Source organism: Anguilla anguilla, chromosome 9, assembly GCF_013347855.1.
Source record: "Anguilla anguilla isolate fAngAng1 chromosome 9, fAngAng1.pri, whole genome shotgun sequence".
Classification (NCBI taxonomy): domain Eukaryota; kingdom Metazoa; phylum Chordata; class Actinopteri; order Anguilliformes; family Anguillidae; genus Anguilla; species Anguilla anguilla.
The window spans coordinates 20,642,087-20,659,128 of NC_049209.1; the positions used below are offsets into that span (position 1 = coordinate 20,642,087).

The following is a 17,042-nucleotide window of genomic DNA, read 5'->3' on the forward strand; positions in this document are numbered from 1 at the left end:
CAGCAGTGCCCTACGGGAATTGAACCTTTGATCTTTTCAGTTACAAGACCAGTTCCTTACCCATTATATATATTTTTTTCTTATGTTGATCATAAGACAAATTTAAAATTATGCAGACCTTATCTTTTAATAGGGTTCCCACATGTCCTGGAAAACATGGATATTTTCTTTTGTGATGCAGTGTTCCAGTCATGGAAAATGAGAGAATTGCCAAAACGTCCCAAAAAACCAGTAGTTGTCCTGGAAAATATTGTGTGTAATGTTATAGGCCAAAACCACAGGTGCATCTTACGATCGCAATCTCCCCCGCCCCGGTCTCAAATCATGCACGTTCTACATAAAGGGACTATCAATCTGTTTTACTCACTGCAGAGGTTTCCCTGTTCTTACATCCTGGGATGCAAAGAATGAGTCCTGGTTCCCAGAAAGGCTGGTAAATCACCAACACCACGGTACAGTGTGGAACGGTAGATATTTTTGTGTGGATTGAGGCACAGAAACAGTGCAAGGAAAGTTTCAAAATGAAAAATATAAAAAAAGAAAACTCACAAACTGAATTCACTGAATGTACATGTGTAACTTCATCAGCAAATCCATATTCCACACATCACACAAGCAAATTTTACATTTGAGTGTCTTATTGAAAAACATACATGCAGAAAACATACATTTGGTTTTCACACATGAATTATGAGGTATTTCTGAAAAAGGAATATGAATTTACAAAAATGTATGCGTTTGTACAAATCAGTACATATTCATTCTGTGACCACCAGTCACCACAGATGTTGCCAAATTCACCAAAACTGAACAATTAAGGATAGCCATTTTAAATAGGCCACTAATATTGTTTCTCATTTCTTTTAAAAAATTTTAATCATGTTGTTGTAGCCATGTGTTGTTTCCATCCTTGGCCTTGTACAAGGATGCTTTCAATAGAAATAATTATCGGTTGCCACATTGGCTTCATCTGACCGATAGGAGAATGAAAACTTTAACCAACATCATCAGACAGCGATATAATTGCAGACAGATTGTGCATTGCCTAAAGCAAAACACCTTATATAGGGAATATCTTCTTGGACAGCCATAAATCTGATTACCCCAGGATAATTAGGATAAAGACACAGCTGCTCTACACAGCACAGCTCTATTCAGTATAGAGAATAAATATATATATATATATATAAATAAATATAGGTAAGCACTGAAGTGTCCCAACTAATAGGCAATGATATCATTTCAGTCAACAACCTGTTAATAAAGGCTCTGCATGTAAGCCCTTACAAAGAGTGAGGTGAAGTGGACAACCATCTATACCGTATTATGGCTTATTATCATCCTGTGTGAATTAGCAGCACGTCAATTTACATTCCACCTTTTTTAACACATCATAGTACATATTTGTTAGGGCAAAAAGGTAAACATGCATGTAAACTTAAAACTCATAATAAAACAATATTTCAGACAGACTAGTCACAACAACAATTATACACATTTCTGGGGGGGGGGGGGGATGCATTTACAACTGAACTCAGCAGCACAATTTCTTTTTATCAGTAAGGGGGCTGCAAGTGTTCTTACACTTTCTAAGGAAAGCCAGCTACATTTAAAATACAAGATGCACAGAATTCATTACCATAATTTACAGCAATACAAAGAAAAACTGTTACAACATTTTTAAAACTTAGTTGTTTTGAAAAGTCCTGGGGACCCACTGTGAAAACAAATACCCTATGTTGGTATTTGTTCCAACCATAGCAATATGCCCTTGAAAATAAATATCCCAAATTCACATCCCCGGAATTTCAATCGGTCAGACCTGTTTTTCCATTTACTGTGGTATATGTACTATATGGCAAATGATTCCATTTGAAAGAGGTTCCATTTTTTATTTATTCAGTTACAAACGGACTTGTGAAATAGTTGGCTCCCATTTGTTCACAGTGTGGAAACCTGAAACCATTTGTTTAAAATGAATGAATTTACTGAGAGAAAATGGCAGCAAGCCAAACCTCCATTGTGTTAAAATAAGGTTAACGACACAAATATGGTAGAACACATTTTCAGTAACCTTAATTGATTAAAAGATTTGCTATGAAACCAGCATAGTGAGTCCCCAGTAACAGGGTTGAAAAACAGTGAAATGTAGCAAAGCAAAAACACAGGACATGGGGAAAGAAATTAATAATGTATATTAATAAACAGACAAGACAGCATCAAAATAATAGGCAGTATCCACTGCATCCCTACTGGCTTTTAAAAAACCCAGTTTTCAAAATCATGGGGCATAATCTCTACTTCTAAACAAAATCGATGTCCACACAATGTTCCAAGCCCACTGTGAAATCCAAGCATTCCATCTCTTTTACCTCATTTTTCTATCAAATAAATAACTACATTGTTTTTTTCTATCATCACCAATCATTTTGCAGTGTAAGTCCCTATAGGGGGTAGCACGGGGGTGCAGTAGGTAGTACTGTTGCCTCACAACAAGATGGTTTGGTGTGAATCCCAGCCAGGGTCTTTCTGTGTGGAGTCTGCATGTTCTCGCCGTGTTCACCTGGGTTTCCTCCCGGTACTCCGGTTTCCTCCCACAATCCAAAGACATGCAGGTTAGGCTAACTGGAAAGGCTAAATTGCCACTAAGTATGAATGTGTGAGTAAATGGTGTGTGATGGACTGCAAACTGTCCAGGGTGTATTCCTGCCGCTCGTCCAATGCATGCTGGGATAAGCTCCAGTGCCTCCCTCGACCCTGAGCAGGGATAAGCGGGTATAGAAAATGGATGGATGGAATTGCCTTTAGGCCACTGTACAAGTTAACTAAAGAGTTCCTGAATTGAACTGGGTGTTAATGCCATAATCCAGAGGCATATGGCAGAGACGACCAGAAGTGAGTCCAGCAGAACCGCTCTGGTGCAAGCAGCACAATTTGTGTCTCACTGCCGCATGATCTGCTGCATAAACTGCTACCTTGAGGTAAACAGGCTTTCTCTACTTACAAACCTTGTGCCCCGCCCTTTTTATACCACCCACTAACTGTATCCCAACACACACGAGTGGCAAGGATGCATACTCAACTGTATCCCTTTTTCCTTTCTACAGACACCCTTAACTGAACAAGAGCATGTAAAATTCATCTATACCTATATCTATTCATCTAACTCCCTCTCTACCTCAGTGTGACCTGAAGCTGCAGGGGGAGGAGCTGGCGTAGCTTTAGCTGCATGCCCAGAGCTTGGCTGCGCGAGAGGGCGCGGTCTGAGGACTGGTAGGTCAGACGGTAGCAGAGGCTGGCGTGGCCCATGTGGGGGTGCCGGAAGCGATCCACTAGCGCCACCTCCCTGACGGCGCCCGCCGACACCCGCCGCACCAGGGCGTGAAATGCCAGCTCGTCAAAGCTGTCGGGCTCCACCCAGAAGCTGATGTCGTGCGTGTAGGCCTGCGGGTACAGGGAGAAGCTCCGGAAGGGCCCGGGCGACTCGGGGAGGAAGTGAGCCAGGAAGCGCGGGTCGGGGCTCCACAGCAGACGCCAGTCGGGCACGGAGAAGAGCTGCAGAGCCAGCAGGTCCAGGCTGAGCGTGGCTACGCACAGCCCCGCACCCTCTGGGCCCTCGCCCTCCAGGGGGGGCAGAGCGGCCAGGCGTCCCGCTCTGGTGGGACCCTTCGAATGCACCAACACCTGACTCACTGCGCCTCCCTCCTCCTCCTCCTCCTTAAAGGAGAAGCCGTGCGGGGCCAGCAGGGCCTCCAGGCGGCCCCGGAGATGCAGTAGGGGCCGGGGCTCGTCGGGGAAGGCCCCCGCGAGGAGGAGCTGGTGGAAGGCGGGAGCGCCGCTGCCCCCGCACCGGGAGACGGGCGCCCTGCGGAACACCAGGCCGCTCACAGCGTGCAGCACCCCGGGCCGGAAGTCCTCGCGCCGCGCCAGCTCCTGGACGTGCGTCAGCAGGGACGGGCGGAGCCCGTAGCCCCGGGCAGCCCCGTCCTGGCCGCCGTTGGAGCCGCGGTCCTCTTCGGCGCCGGCGTCCTCCTCGCCCAGTGCGCGGGTCCCCGTGGGGCGGATCCAGTAGACCTCCGAGGGGGCCACCTCGGGCCCGCAGGCCCCCAGCCTCTCCGGGGAGTTTCGGAAGAGCTCGGGCCACTCGACCTCCAGCGCGCGCACCGGCCCATCGGACTGCAGCTCCCTCAGCAGCTGCTCCTGAACTATCCGCACTGGGTGGCGCGACTGCGGACGCAGGAAGTCCCTGACCGGGAAAGATGCCGCAAGGTGAACGCGAGCGACAGACTGCAGGTGTTCAATGTAACAGGAGACCTGCGTGAATTTTGGAAGGTCGTCCAGACAGAAACGCTGATTTGCGTTATTGAATAATGAGAAACGAGGAAACTACTTTCAGACTGGGCAATGTTAAGGCCAATTATATGCAACCCTGCAGGGCTGCTCAACACTGTCGGCACCACTAGCATTAACCTGGATTCAATACCAGACCACGGTGCATGTCTACACACTGGAATGGTGTCTTAGCAGCATTAGTCAATCAGCAGCCCTCACTTGAGCAAAATATTAACCCTCATTTTTCCGGGTTACTTAAAGTAATAATCTCGAAGATTTTCATTAAAATAAATGTCTGTTCAGTCACTATCTATCGCCAAATTAGGTAACACAATGGTGATTGAGCCTATTATTAATTTATATTATTATTATTATAATTTATGATTAAAGAACTGGTTGTCTGTGGCGACATTCCCGGGAAAAAATCACAAGCGGCGCATAGTTAGTGACACGTTTTCCATCACCCATCAGTGGTTGGTCCGCCAGAGAGGGTAGACGGAGCGAACGCAACAGGCTCGCTCTTCAACTCATGTGTGAGCGGTGTACTGTTTTTTCCGGTGTCTGCTAGCGTTACAATAACGGGGGGGGGGGGGGGGGGGGGGTGGTATGGAACCCTAAAAAGTTTTTGTGTAACATGAGGTCATATTATTTGTTCATGTAGATTTCGTATTACATTTGATGACAATGTAACGTTACTAAATTACATAGTCTAGCTATTTGCACAGCTAACGCTAGCTACTGGATCATGTCAAGAAAGGCAACATTAGTTTAGACAATGTTGCGCACAGTATCCATCTCTCATATCAGGTAACGTTGCGTTAGCTAGCTAGCTAATGTAATTAACACAATTTAATATCAGCTAACAATTAGAAAAAACGCTAGCTAATGCTACCGACTGGTACCGACCTCGCAAAACATCTCTCGAATGCAATGCTACCTTGTTGCAACGATGCAATGTAGCTAACTTATGGTCAGTTCAGATCAATGATTCGCAACGAGACTGGATGCAGCTTGCAAAATTCCAAGACGTCTGATTGCAAACGTTATAACTGCATTTGGCGATTTGGCAAGGTGGGTCTTTTGAGACCCCAGGCAACGGCTTCAGACGCTCTACAACTAACCAGTTCACACCGCTGCAATTTTCTCTGCAACATTCTAAAACCGTTTCGTCTCGTTGCGAATCATTGATCTGAATTGGCCTTAACGTTACCGTTATTTACATTGCCATCAAGTTCATCAATATATTATAATGATCGGAATAAAGCCGTCTTTACTCAGAGCATTAACTAGGGGTATAGGTGGAGCAGAGCCAGGTCTGATTTCAGTGTAAAGATGTCAAACCGGAGAAAACTAAATAAAAGAATACAGCAGTATGGATTAGAGTTATTATTTTATTACGCTTCCTCATATGGTACTTCAGCCTTGCCCTTTTTTGATGAAATCTCCTTTGTTTTTGTTTTATTATTCTTGTTCTGATTGCTAATTTAACACCCAGCTCCGCTTTATTCTCGAACAGTTTGCTAGCAAAACCAGAAACACCAGCGGTAACATTTTGCAAGGCAGTTGTTTCATCAAAAATATCACACAACAATCATTCACGAGAAAGACTGTTTAGTGTGCACGAGATACATAATTGTAAGAGCTGCAGCAAATCCTGCAAATTCTTCTCTGCAGTGTAAAGATGTTCATACCGGGCAAAAGGTGGATAAAGAACATCTGTGGAAATTGATCATCATTAATTCTACCCCAGGTCTGCTACAGCATTTTAACCCAGCTCGGCAGTGTAAAGGCAGCTTAAGTTAGCCTTATGTTAGACAATGAATAAGTGTGTACATAACGTTACTTTTATAACAACCATTTTTTATTCAGTAAATAGTAAGTGTTATAGTTGGCGTGGCCCAGGTGCCAACTGACTGACATCACACAGGCGACACTGGTTGGATCCGGTTGGATCTCTGGGAAGTGAGGTCCAAAAACACACCTGCAATTACTGCTTTTCGCCATTGGTACCGCCAAAGAGAACGAAACAGAAATCTCGGAGATTGTAACTTTAATTTACTCGGCATAGTACAGGATTTTTCTGTGTACGTAAATCAGCGGCAATGTTGTAGGACTCGAAACCTGAACAACAGACTTCAGCTGCAGCTGTGACTGTATGAGTCAAGGGTACCTGTTCACATATTCGCTCAGCTCTTCTGGAATCTCGAAGAGGACGGTCTCCCGCCCCAGCAGCGCCTCCATTTTGACTCGCTGCAGCGCGGTGTAAGGGAGACTGCGCGTGAACGTGTGCGTGAGTGCGCCTTCCACATGGAAGCCTTTGTCCTGGCTCCTGAGAAATTATGAAATCACAGTGTAAAAGTGCTGAACTCTGACCTTGCGAGGAACCACCTCTCCTCGGCCTGGGTTCAGAGATGGAGCAGGCTACATGACAAAGAGCACAAAACACGGAGGGGGAAAAAAGAGAAACCTGCATTTGGTGAAACAATGAGAACTGTCTGTTTTACGGTTATTGGGTCCGAGATATGACAAAGTGCTCAAGTCACGCTCCACACAGATAAACAATAAACAAATAATCAAAGCTGCCGGAGCTCGAGTGGAACATGCAGTGATGCATTTCAGCCAGTCTGGTGTACCTCAGGCAGCGACTGGCCAAAACACACTGCTACATACCACACTGTTTGCAAGTTGCCGTAGCCGGTGATCGTTTTCCATCTGGAGCATTACTCATGCATTTAATATTCATTACACACGACTCATTCAGTCACACATAGCCCTGTAAAACAAACTGACGGTAATCCTTGTTTCACCGAATACAGTGTCTCGTCTCCTTTCTACATGGCGACTGACAACTGAGAGCACACTTCCGCACTGAACTTGAGGACAACAGTTTGATTCTGCGACTTGTCCAGTGGCCTTATATGCAAATTCATGCACAAGCAGTTAATGATCACACCACATGCCCACTAGTCTAAACATACAGAAAGACGTACAAGCGGCACATAATATTGCATCAAACACAACTTTGTTTTCTTTTCAGATCATGAAAATAATCCTGTATCAAAGTACTGACATTCAAACCTTTGCTCCTTGACCAGCTACGGTTAATGCGGCCATTTTCTTCTTACCCAATATGAAATGGTCACAACAAAAGCGGACATTTTCTCTGATGCTCTCCATCCAGCCATCATTGCAGATGTTTATTACGGAATCTCAACCGGTTGGTAAAACATAAAACCCTGAATGTTTTAACACTGCAGGAGACAAGTGGACATACAAATAAAAAGCACTGTTTTGTGCTGTTTGCTGTCCAGATACAGTTGTTAATCTTGTTCAAGGCTGGGCCCCTTTGTTAGGTCATCAAACCCCTAACTGAATGGCAGTGAGTATGGGGTCTGGCAACTTATTGCCATTGTTGAGAGTAAGTTTGTTCAAGTTTCAGTCTTGTGTGGGTAACAAAAGTAATCGGAGCAATGTCCTGATGATCCATGATCACTGAAAGTTTAGTTTGATTCATAAAATTGAAAACAACACACTTGGAATTTGCTAACACTTTGACATGACATGCGTTTTTGCAAAAAGACTGCATCCACCTACTGCAACAATTTTAAACGGAGATTGACCACTGTGCCAGATCTGACGAAACAGAACTGAGACCAACTGCATCACTCAAATTTGAACCATAACCCATTGTGAAGACAGTGATTAGGTATCATACTTTACAATGAAACATTTCATTTGTTAGCAAGGTGTTATACTCCATGTGAAAGGTTGAATGCGGGTATTATATTCTTCACCAGAAAGGAGAACCAAGCCTTATTTGATATATTGTGTGGCACTGGTCTCTCAATGTAAAGAGTGTCTCTCAATGCGCTTTACCTTTTTAAAAAATGTAAAGGGCTATCAAATATAGTGTTAAATATAGCAGTGTAAACGTTTCAGAGTGCAGTCTTTACCATGCATTGAATACCATATTACAGCTTAGTCTGAGCTGAGAAGTGCAAGACAGTCTGATATTACACACAGTAATGAGAGCAAGCCACAGAACAACAGAATTTGACAAGCGTTACCTGTAACCTGAACACTTGTAGCTCTGGTACTTGTCCCGATCAAAAGGGCAGATGTCACTCAGGATAAGCCCCGCCTCAGCTGCCATGGCAACAGCCTGCCAGCTATTGTGCCACTCCCTTATGGGCTTGTCCACTGGTGTGCCCCCTTGCCCATTACACAGTGCCACATGGACCTCGCCGCTCTGTGTCAGTACTTGCACACAGCTGGACATGGTAGCAAAGTCAAAGGTTAAATTTATCTTCAGACTATTAATTAGCACTAACAGTGTCCAACAAAATGTCAAAACAACAGCAGTAGTAGTCTGAAATCTAACTGGCATTTCTATTGTGACGCAGCGTTATTTGACTGGTCCAATCAGAGCTGGCCCATGAGTCTATGGGGCCCTTAGCAGTATCTTGAAAATGGGCCCCAAAATAATAAAAATAATTTCCAAAAGACATGCAGACCCCTTAACCATGCCAGGGCCCAAGACAGTCACCTATATGGCCTATTGGATGGCCCAGCTCTGGGTGTAATACAGATATTAATTCAGCACAGTAACACCAGCACTCACCTGTGAAAAAACTTTGCCAACAGGCTGCGATTTTTCTTCACCCCACTCTTACGACCACAGTGAGGGAAATTAAAGATGATGCAGTCAAACAGCTGCTGGGACAGCATCTCACACTCTGTCAGACGTGTGCAGTCCACATGGAAGTACACCTCAGCTCCTGTAAGGGGGTGTGGTGAATTAAGTCAATTTTCTAATCCCCTGACAGTTACATTTTACGTTTGCTCAGTCATTTGTTAATTAAAGGAGACTAATCCACAGCGCCCATATAATAAGTAGAAAATCTCAACTTCGCAACATAAATGTACCGAGAAACTGCTGGCCCACGCTTACAAAAACATCCCGATAACGTTTTGAGTCCTGCCTACAGTGTCATTGGAATGAGGTTTAATGGTGAGGACCACCGATCCTGAACATACCGCACTCTTTGAGACGCTGTAAATTCTCCTCCGCGCTGTCCTGCCGTCTTGCAACCTCTTCAGACTGCAGGCAGGTGGCCGTCACTCTCACACGGTCCTCGGCAGTCTGGCACAGGGCGGCTGAGAACGAAAAGTTACCCTCGCCGACCAGGAGAACTTTCCGTCGAGTTGTCATTGTCACAATACCTGGCAACGCAGCACAGGATGTGAACGAATGAAATTGAGATTTTTTTTCCCTACGGTTTATGCAAAGCACTTAGCTCAAACCAGCCACCTACCTACAGCGATCTTGCTTCAGTCTACAAATAAAATCAACGGAGGTTCATAACTTCAGCCTACCTTGTGGAAGGACATGCTACTTGTTAACGTTAGTTTCTCCAAAAACACCACTTGAAAGCAAGTAATCTAGGCAACATTTTAGTTTACTCGTAGCCCGTATTTAACTATCTAGGTAAATAACACAATTACGACCACAACCACGAGAGTGAAAATGCACACAACGATAGCATTGAAAAGATTCTTTAAAAATAGCTAACCTCACTGATATTTGCAAATAGATCGCGACGTAGCACTGCAGTCTTGTAGCAAGCCAGCAATAGCTGATTGTATAGTTGACGAGATGCCCTTGACCACACACACTGCGCTAAGTGTATAATTGCATTAGGAACTATCCTGTAGATACAGCTACGCGTTGTAGACGCGATTTGCATAGCTAGCTCGATAACCAGCAACAAGCCAGCTAACTTGGCTACCAAATGTTGCCATCTAATTTGCTCGTGATCATCAATGAGTGACGCCGCCACTCACTTTCCTTCCCATGAGATTTAAACAACTAACTAGCTGTTGTTAAACCAACACTGGAGGAACACATGCATTGCAACCGGCGATGAATGGAAGAATATTTCAAATGTTGAATACTTGTTTCAAACAATCATATCGTAATTTTCCATCGAGGTAACTCCGCTCTCACATCCAACATAAATGAGCGCACCTGATTCATTATCTACTGCAAACGTTTACCTCTTTTTCCAAAATGGGTGTGTCGATCACGAAGAACCTGAAAGAAACACTAGTGCACCAGTTAAATATTTAATTGTAGAGTTTATTCCTATCAATTGTTTGTGTACTTCTGTATTGAGCTGTTTTTATTCTAATATTCGGTTCAACCAATTTAGAGGATATATTAATGTATTTTTAATAATTAATTTTAATATAGCCTACGTGTACCGCCCACGTTAGTTTCCACAACGGAAGACTATTAACGACACACAATTTGAAAGGCGACCAATAAAACCATGGATTTCAGACAGAGGCGGACCTTTGGATACTAGCAATGAACTACATAAATACTTATACAGTGTGGGTAGATTTTTATACAGTCTCTGGTACTGGACTTTGACACCTAGGTTGCACTGATCACCCACGTTCCTTAGTTTCTTTTTGCGCTCACAAGGGAAGTTAGATTTCTTGCTTCAGAAACACCAACAGAAAAAAACACAGGCACGTGATGTAGGCTACAGTTCATATCTATTTTTTACAGTCTCTGGTACATTGTGCTGTTAGCCTGCCTTTTGGCAGCGAATAAACGTTTAACTTAAATCGGTTATTTCCCCATAACGTTTAAGTCGTACACCATCGTGGAAAAAATAAAATGAAATAAAAAAATAAAAACCCACATTTACATAGGCTTACAGTAGCCTACAGATACCAACACTATCAATATTAATTCAAATTCTGTTTCTCCCAGTCAGGAATTCTCAAGTAACTGATTGCAGTACCAATTTTGAGTTAATTTAACTCAATTTAAGTCATGTGGGTTACAAATGATACGATCTGTGAAAAGCTTTTTTATTGACACAGCAACCATAAATAAGTCGTATTTATTCACATTGTGTTGTTCAGCTAATAAGAACAGTATATCCAGTAAAAAAAATTTATGCAGTAAAGATTTGTGAACTAGCCTACATTTTATCACTGCATCCCGCCTCCTCTCCTTTGGTTAGCCTAATTCAGTTCAGACCAAGGCGGTTGCAGAAGAAAAGAAACTGAAAGCTTTTCTCGGACTCGCTGGGAGCCTGTCGCAAACAAGGTATGTGGTCTTCACAGAACTGAACAAACAAGCGACAAAATAGGTTATTTACTACTGGATTATATTATTTATTTATGTATTTATTTATTTATTTTAGTTTACCCGAAGTCTAAGTTAGGCAACTTGAAAAAAGCGTGTTTTTTATTCTTTGTATTTCTGTGTGTGTGTGTGGTCATATTCTGCTTAAAATGAACACCTTGAACATGTACAACAGTCATCTTTAACGATAAAATTACTGAATACAGCGTGATTGAAATCTATGCTCATTTCCCTAGTTCACTCTCCGAGTTTGCGTTTTGATTTTAGTTCATTTGAGACAATTTTTTATTTTATTTTTTTAATTCGATCATTTGGAAACCAGTCATCCAAGAGAACCAATAGATACAGTTGGGCTGGCTATATATCCTCTCCAGCTATTGATTGTGTTATTTCTGAATTGATAGGCAGGCATGGGCTATAGCTATAGTTTCTCTTTCGGTAGGTTCATGTTAAATGAAGATAATGGTGACATCCCATATCCCCTAGGAATGTAGGTAGCCCAGAGAAGTTCAGCAGAGGAATTGCAGGGACATATATTCTGCAAGTGGCACCCAAACGTATGTTTAAACCAGGATCAGTTTAATGTAGCCTATTATAGCCTATTTATTTTTTATCTGAAACAACGTGAACCTAAATCTACCTAAAACGTAGGATAGGCTGTACGAATAATTCAACGCGACACTGGTAAATATCACTGGGCTCAGTTCGGTGCTTCCTATAGCCTACTGGTTTCTAACATTTTACTACATAGGACCAAACGTGTTGACCGCCTTTCACCTTATTTTTTCCTCCCCAAAAACTGAAACAGAATAGGCAAAGCGGGCATCCTAAACGGCAGCAGAAATGTCCCTCGACTTTTACGGCTGGGAGGTGACTTACGATGACGACCAGCACCTACAGGCAGCACAAGAGCCCAAATCGGGCAAGCTCTACACCATGTATCACGGCACTAAAGTACAGACTGCCCGTGACATCATAAAACAGGGATTCCGCCAGTCTCCCGACGGCATGCTGGGTCCGGGCGTGTATATCAGTCGCAACCAGAAGAAAGCTGAGCGCTATCCTCTTCATTCTTCCGTGAACGACCGGGTTGTTCTGAAGCTGCGTGTGGACACGGGAAAAGTTAAGCGCATCAACACAGACAACCACCCAATGCAGAAAACTTGGCACAGCCAGGGCTACGACACCGCCTGGGTCCCCCCGAACTGCGGCATGCGGGCTGTACCCAGCGGCTTGGAAGAGGACTGCGTCTGGGACCCCAATCGCATTGAGGTGATTGACATCGCCCTGGCACCGAACACCACCATTCTTGCCGAACTGAAAGGTCTCATCGCCCAAGCAAAGAGCAAACCCGCCAACAACGGTCAGGGCTCGGGGGGACCGTGCCAGATCTGCAAGAAGGCGACGTCCGCTCACGCCACGGAGAGGTGCTGGGGCTGTGGAGAAAACATCTGCATCTTCATGAACAAACATTTATGCCAGTTCAGAAGCTGAGAGCTGGGGAAGAGTGTTGCAGATACAAATCATTTCTTATCCTTAATGCTTCTATTCTGAATCAGGAAGAGTAACCTATGTTATTACAGTTTTATCAGGTGAAACAATTAGCTTCTCTCCTATTTGTGCAATATAAACGAAAATGTAAGGCATTACAATGAAGCCAAGCTTTAGGCTTTATCTACTGCTTACCTCTGAAGGGCTGAATTTTTTGATTTACGAATATATCACGTAAGTTGCCAATTTGTCTTACTGCAAGAAATTTGGTTAAATAAACCTGTGATCTCAGTAATAGGCACTGCCATCAGGAAAAACTGTCTATTTTATAAAAGCAGCCTGAAATTCAACTGCCAAGCTGGTCACTGCTGGACTTAATGTACTTTATGTGTTTTTAAAAACTTGAAAACTTTATTATAGTTAAATAAAAAAGGCTATAAAAAAATGAGTTTGTCATTTGTGAAGGCTATAAATATGTACAAATAGGCCTAAATGTAGTTAGGTTTATGATTACAAATTAAGATCTAATTAAGAATGTAATGCACAATGTATAAATGTATAAATGTATAAATGTGAGAGCATAACTTTAAGGAAAAGTGTTTTTGGATAAATTGGAAAAAGCCAGAGAGATGAAATGCTTTGTCTTAGTGAGGGTGAGACATTCGTAAAATTGCAAGACCAGACAGATTCTCCATATAACTGAGCAGTACATGTTTTATATATTATCTTTGTTTCTACATGAGAAAATATGGATGGATTACATACTCTAAGATTGATGGTCTCATATTTGCTCCTGTTGGATTGTGGGATATTACTAATGGCAATGTGACTGGTTCCTTCGGAGGGCCCTTGATTCTCTCAAAGGGACTGCTCGACAACTCTGGGAGTGCATCCCAATCGGTCTATGGTCCCAATACTGGCTTGCATTGTATTTAATTTGTGGTCTGGTTAGGTCCCTAATTAATTGTGTGTTATTTAGATAGTGTACGATGGTTATCCTGAATGTTTTAATTGTTATTGGGGATATTGCATATGCTTATTGTTAATGTACTATAGTACATTTTCATGTAGTGTGGAACTGTCTTTATGTCTTCTGTGTGGTGTATAACATTGAGGAATACATTGGAAATAAGTATTTTTAATACTTTAATGTGTTATCCTCAGGAAAGACACTGCATTTTACAGTTCTGTTTTAACTTTTCCCTCAAACTAAACTAAACTTAACTAAACCACAGCTCTTTCCACTGGACTGTGTGAATGAACTCCCTTCACACTGTGTGAATGAGCACTAATGAGACATCCACATCTCACAACAGTTCAGCATTTTTTATATTTCTCCTCAACATCAAAAATACTTTCATTCCCTTACGTTGCAATACAGTGATAACTTTGAAGGAAGGCCAATGAAGCTTTAGTTTCTTGTAACAGGGCAGACAGTTGCATGATGATTTTCATGATCCGCGCCATGTAGCAAACAAATCATGTTCCCATGAAGTTCTCCGTTAATGGGTTAAAAGAATGAGCTATACAGGACACTGGGTGACACATTCTACCATTTCTAAACTGTGGGGCAGTATGGTGACCATTAAGGGAGCGATAACTTACTTTCCTCGTGTGTCATGTTATACTGGTCCCAAACCATATAGAATTTACTGTATGGCAATGGAAGTGATATATATATATATATATATATATATATATATATATATATATATATATATATATATATACACATATACATATATACATATATGACGTAGTAGCTTCCCAGGAAAGAAATGTTAAGATCAGTTTGTTATTGAGATTCCTTGTCTTCCCTCATGCTCAGTGTTAAATCCTTTGACTGAATATGAAAAGGTTGGGGTGAGGAGGGCTTCGTATCAGAGGGGAAGGTCTACAGCCAGGGGGAAGCTAAGGTATGATGATCAGTCTCTCCCTCGCCTGCTCACTACCGGTGAAGGCAATTTCCCATGAGCCTCAGCTGCAGTTCTGTTGCTCCTTGTGTTGAATAAGTCCCTTCGCAATCAGGTCAGGTATCTCAACAGCCAGCCAGGGCCCCAGCTGCGAGTGGAGGGAAAGATCAACAGAATTCAATGCTTCTGCCAACAGGCGTCTGAATTTAAATTGCATTGCGTGAGTATGAGTGCAGTTAAATCTACACACCCCAAGAGCCATCAGGTGAGCCAGCCCGAACTTCGGCACATTCCTGGCCCACAGGGGCTTGAAGTGGTCAGTAAGACAAATCTTCCCTCCCCTTTCACCACAAAAAATAAAGTGAACAAATTTTAACACAGTGTGATGACAATTATTACTGAAGTTATTTACAATGAATGTCAACATTGCAATAATGTCAATAGAAAATACCTACACTGATGCATTTGACATGGCAAAAACTCTTGTCATTCAACAATATTAAAACAATGAGTTTATATTCATGTTGTGACAGTGCATACAATCTCACTGCAGACAAAGCTATACTATAATCGATCAGTTATAAAAGAATCTCTTGCCTGCGTGTCTACCTTCTTTTATTCCAACCAATCACCCAATTGGCTTAGTTTTCTTAACAAGTCAGATACACCAACGCTAGTTTACTCCTATATTGGACCACAATAAAATGTTTCCAGCAAGGCTATGTATGCACTCTACAGCTATGGCCAAATATTTTTTTTAAATGTCAGGGCAAGGAAATGACTGCCTTAATAAATTGATGAACAGTAATGACGAATGAGTGTCTGCCCTTTAAGGCAGTTTCCCCCAAATAAGTAGAACGGCAGATCATAATTTGAGGCTCCAAATGGCAAAATTACAAAACAAATATGTGCACGGTTATGGTTTCCCTTGTAGTGAAAAGAAAAAGAAGAATGAAGGAAAAAATTTACACATACACAAACACATTATTACTATACATTAGTGAAGTACACTGACCTATACATCTTGGCTGTCTTGCCATCCAATTCTGGGATGGCCACTTCAGGGGCTGTTGCCGGATATGTGACTGGGATCTGGATATGGGACAGGAGCTAAATCAGATTAGGTGGAACAAAACATGAAGTCATTAAGATAAAACACAGAATTAGTCACCACGTGTCATGACCATCTCCAACACTTACATCAAATTCCATGTCAAACTCATACTTCAGCAGGTCATGAATGTACCAACATTTTCCAAACCACCTGGAGAAAGTACACAAATGATCTTGTTACAGGAACCCTCTACCGTCAGTGCATTAAACATACTATAAGTAAATGTTGTAATATATACAAGTAAGATTGTGACAATTGCCTATTTCAATATAACTTATGTCTAAAAACATCATCGGAGGCATATAATCGCCCATAATGCCGAACTCACCTGGTGCCCTCCTTGTTGGACTCTAGACGGAACCAGTCATTATCAGCGGACTTGTTGTTCTCGACATACTGTAGATGACAGAAGACAGTGATGCAAAAATAAAACATCGTGTTCACTTAACGTTATGCATTAACCGACGTCGGAATATCTGTTTAACTTTAAGATTAGCTGAAGCTACTCAGTCAATCATGAACACGTAGCTAAAGTTAGATAATAATGCTTGGCTGGCTTGATAGTGGCGCTGAGTCAACATATGCTGCAACTTGCTATGATATTGACATAGAGATGGCAACCAGCAACATTCTCTTTCATTTAAAATAAGTATATGTCCTGCTGTCCGCGGACTCTACGAAATTCCCATTCAAAAACATAATTTCTCCGCTAAAACACACCTAATCATGCTTAAGTTCGCTCTTTAAATTAGCCTCCTAGCTGCCAGTGTCTATGAAACGTATAAGTGACTACGACTGACACGAAAGCATCGCAATGCATTGTGTGTTTCTGACTTACTTTAATAAGAGCTAAGTATTCCTCTCTCAACCTCTGCACCCACAGCTCTTTGTCTCTCGGACCGGAGTTGGTTTTCAAAAGCGGTATCTCTGACACCGCTTTCCTAGTAGCTTCATCAGCCATCTTGCAACGTGAAAAGGAAATCCGGTGCAGCGTCTACCAACCATAAAATAACTATCCCCGCCCAAG

At 42.5% G+C, this 17,042-nt stretch overlaps 3 protein-coding genes across 6 annotated transcripts; 1 reads left to right on the plus strand and 2 right to left on the minus strand.

The window, feature by feature from the left end:
• Positions 1 to 557: 557 nt before the first annotated feature.
• On the minus strand, positions 558 to 10,620 carry fdxacb1 (ferredoxin-fold anticodon binding domain containing 1). Of its 3 annotated transcripts, none has more exons than XM_035432877.1 (6): positions 10,390 to 10,620; positions 9,370 to 9,555; positions 8,954 to 9,110; positions 8,400 to 8,603; positions 6,503 to 6,661; positions 558 to 4,246 (listed from the first exon to the last, which is right to left on the minus strand). In XM_035432877.1, exons 2-6 carry the CDS (start codon positions 9,542 to 9,544, stop codon positions 3,175 to 3,177), a joined length of 1,767 nt encoding a protein of 588 aa, XP_035288768.1. In that variant the 5' UTR covers positions 9,545 to 9,555; positions 10,390 to 10,620; the 3' UTR covers positions 558 to 3,174. The 3 variants fall into 3 exon arrangements, with proteins under 3 accessions (XP_035288768.1, XP_035288767.1, XP_035288769.1); XM_035432876.1 differs by lacking the exon at positions 10,390 to 10,620 and adding an exon at positions 9,906 to 10,383; XM_035432878.1 differs by lacking the exon at positions 10,390 to 10,620 and adding an exon at positions 10,361 to 10,382.
• Positions 10,621 to 10,935: 315 nt separating this feature from the next.
• On the plus strand, positions 10,936 to 13,428 carry gig2p (grass carp reovirus (GCRV)-induced gene 2p). The gene is made up of 2 exons (XM_035432889.1): positions 10,936 to 11,458; positions 12,306 to 13,428. Exon 2 carries the CDS (start codon positions 12,341 to 12,343, stop codon positions 12,989 to 12,991), a length of 651 nt encoding a protein of 216 aa, XP_035288780.1. The 5' UTR covers positions 10,936 to 11,458; positions 12,306 to 12,340; the 3' UTR covers positions 12,992 to 13,428.
• Positions 13,429 to 14,722: 1,294 nt separating this feature from the next.
• ufc1 (ubiquitin-fold modifier conjugating enzyme 1) lies at positions 14,723 to 17,002 on the minus strand. Of its 2 annotated transcripts, none has more exons than XM_035432891.1 (6): positions 16,854 to 17,002; positions 16,344 to 16,411; positions 16,102 to 16,165; positions 15,917 to 15,993; positions 15,152 to 15,242; positions 14,723 to 15,049 (listed from the first exon to the last, which is right to left on the minus strand). In XM_035432891.1, the coding sequence occupies exons 1-6, from the start codon at positions 16,974 to 16,976 to the stop codon at positions 14,966 to 14,968; spliced, it is 507 nt and encodes a 168-aa protein (XP_035288782.1). In that variant the 5' UTR covers positions 16,977 to 17,002; the 3' UTR covers positions 14,723 to 14,965. The 2 variants fall into 2 exon arrangements, with proteins under 2 accessions (XP_035288782.1, XP_035288781.1); XM_035432890.1 differs by having other exon boundaries at positions 15,917 to 16,011.
• Positions 17,003 to 17,042: the final 40 nt, after the last annotated feature.

Bases quoted from the DNA above. Each gene is read 5' to 3' on its own strand.
- gig2p (XM_035432889.1), top strand. From the start codon at position 12,341: ATGTCCCTCGACTTTTACGGCTGGGAGGTGACTTACGATGACGACCAG.
- fdxacb1 (XM_035432877.1), bottom strand. From the start codon at position 9,544: ATGACAACTCGACGGAAAGTTCTCCTGGTCGGCGAGGGTAACTTTTCG. The intron at 6,662-8,399 runs GTAACGCTTGTC...ATAATTTCTCAG, and splicing joins TACAAGTGTTCAGGTTACAG to GAGCCAGGACAAAGGCTTCC. The intron at 4,247-6,502 runs GTACCCTTGACT...TTTCCCGGTCAG, and splicing joins CTGAGCGAATATGTGAACAG to GGACTTCCTGCGTCCGCAGT.
- ufc1 (XM_035432890.1), bottom strand. From the start codon at position 16,976: ATGGCTGATGAAGCTACTAGGAAAGCGGTGTCAGAGATACCGCTTTTG. The intron at 16,166-16,343 runs GTGAGTTCGGCA...TACTTTCTCCAG, and splicing joins TCCAACAAGGAGGGCACCAG to GTGGTTTGGAAAATGTTGGT. The intron at 15,050-15,151 runs GTGTGTAGATTT...CTCCACTCGCAG, and splicing joins CTCACCTGATGGCTCTTGGG to CTGGGGCCCTGGCTGGCTGT.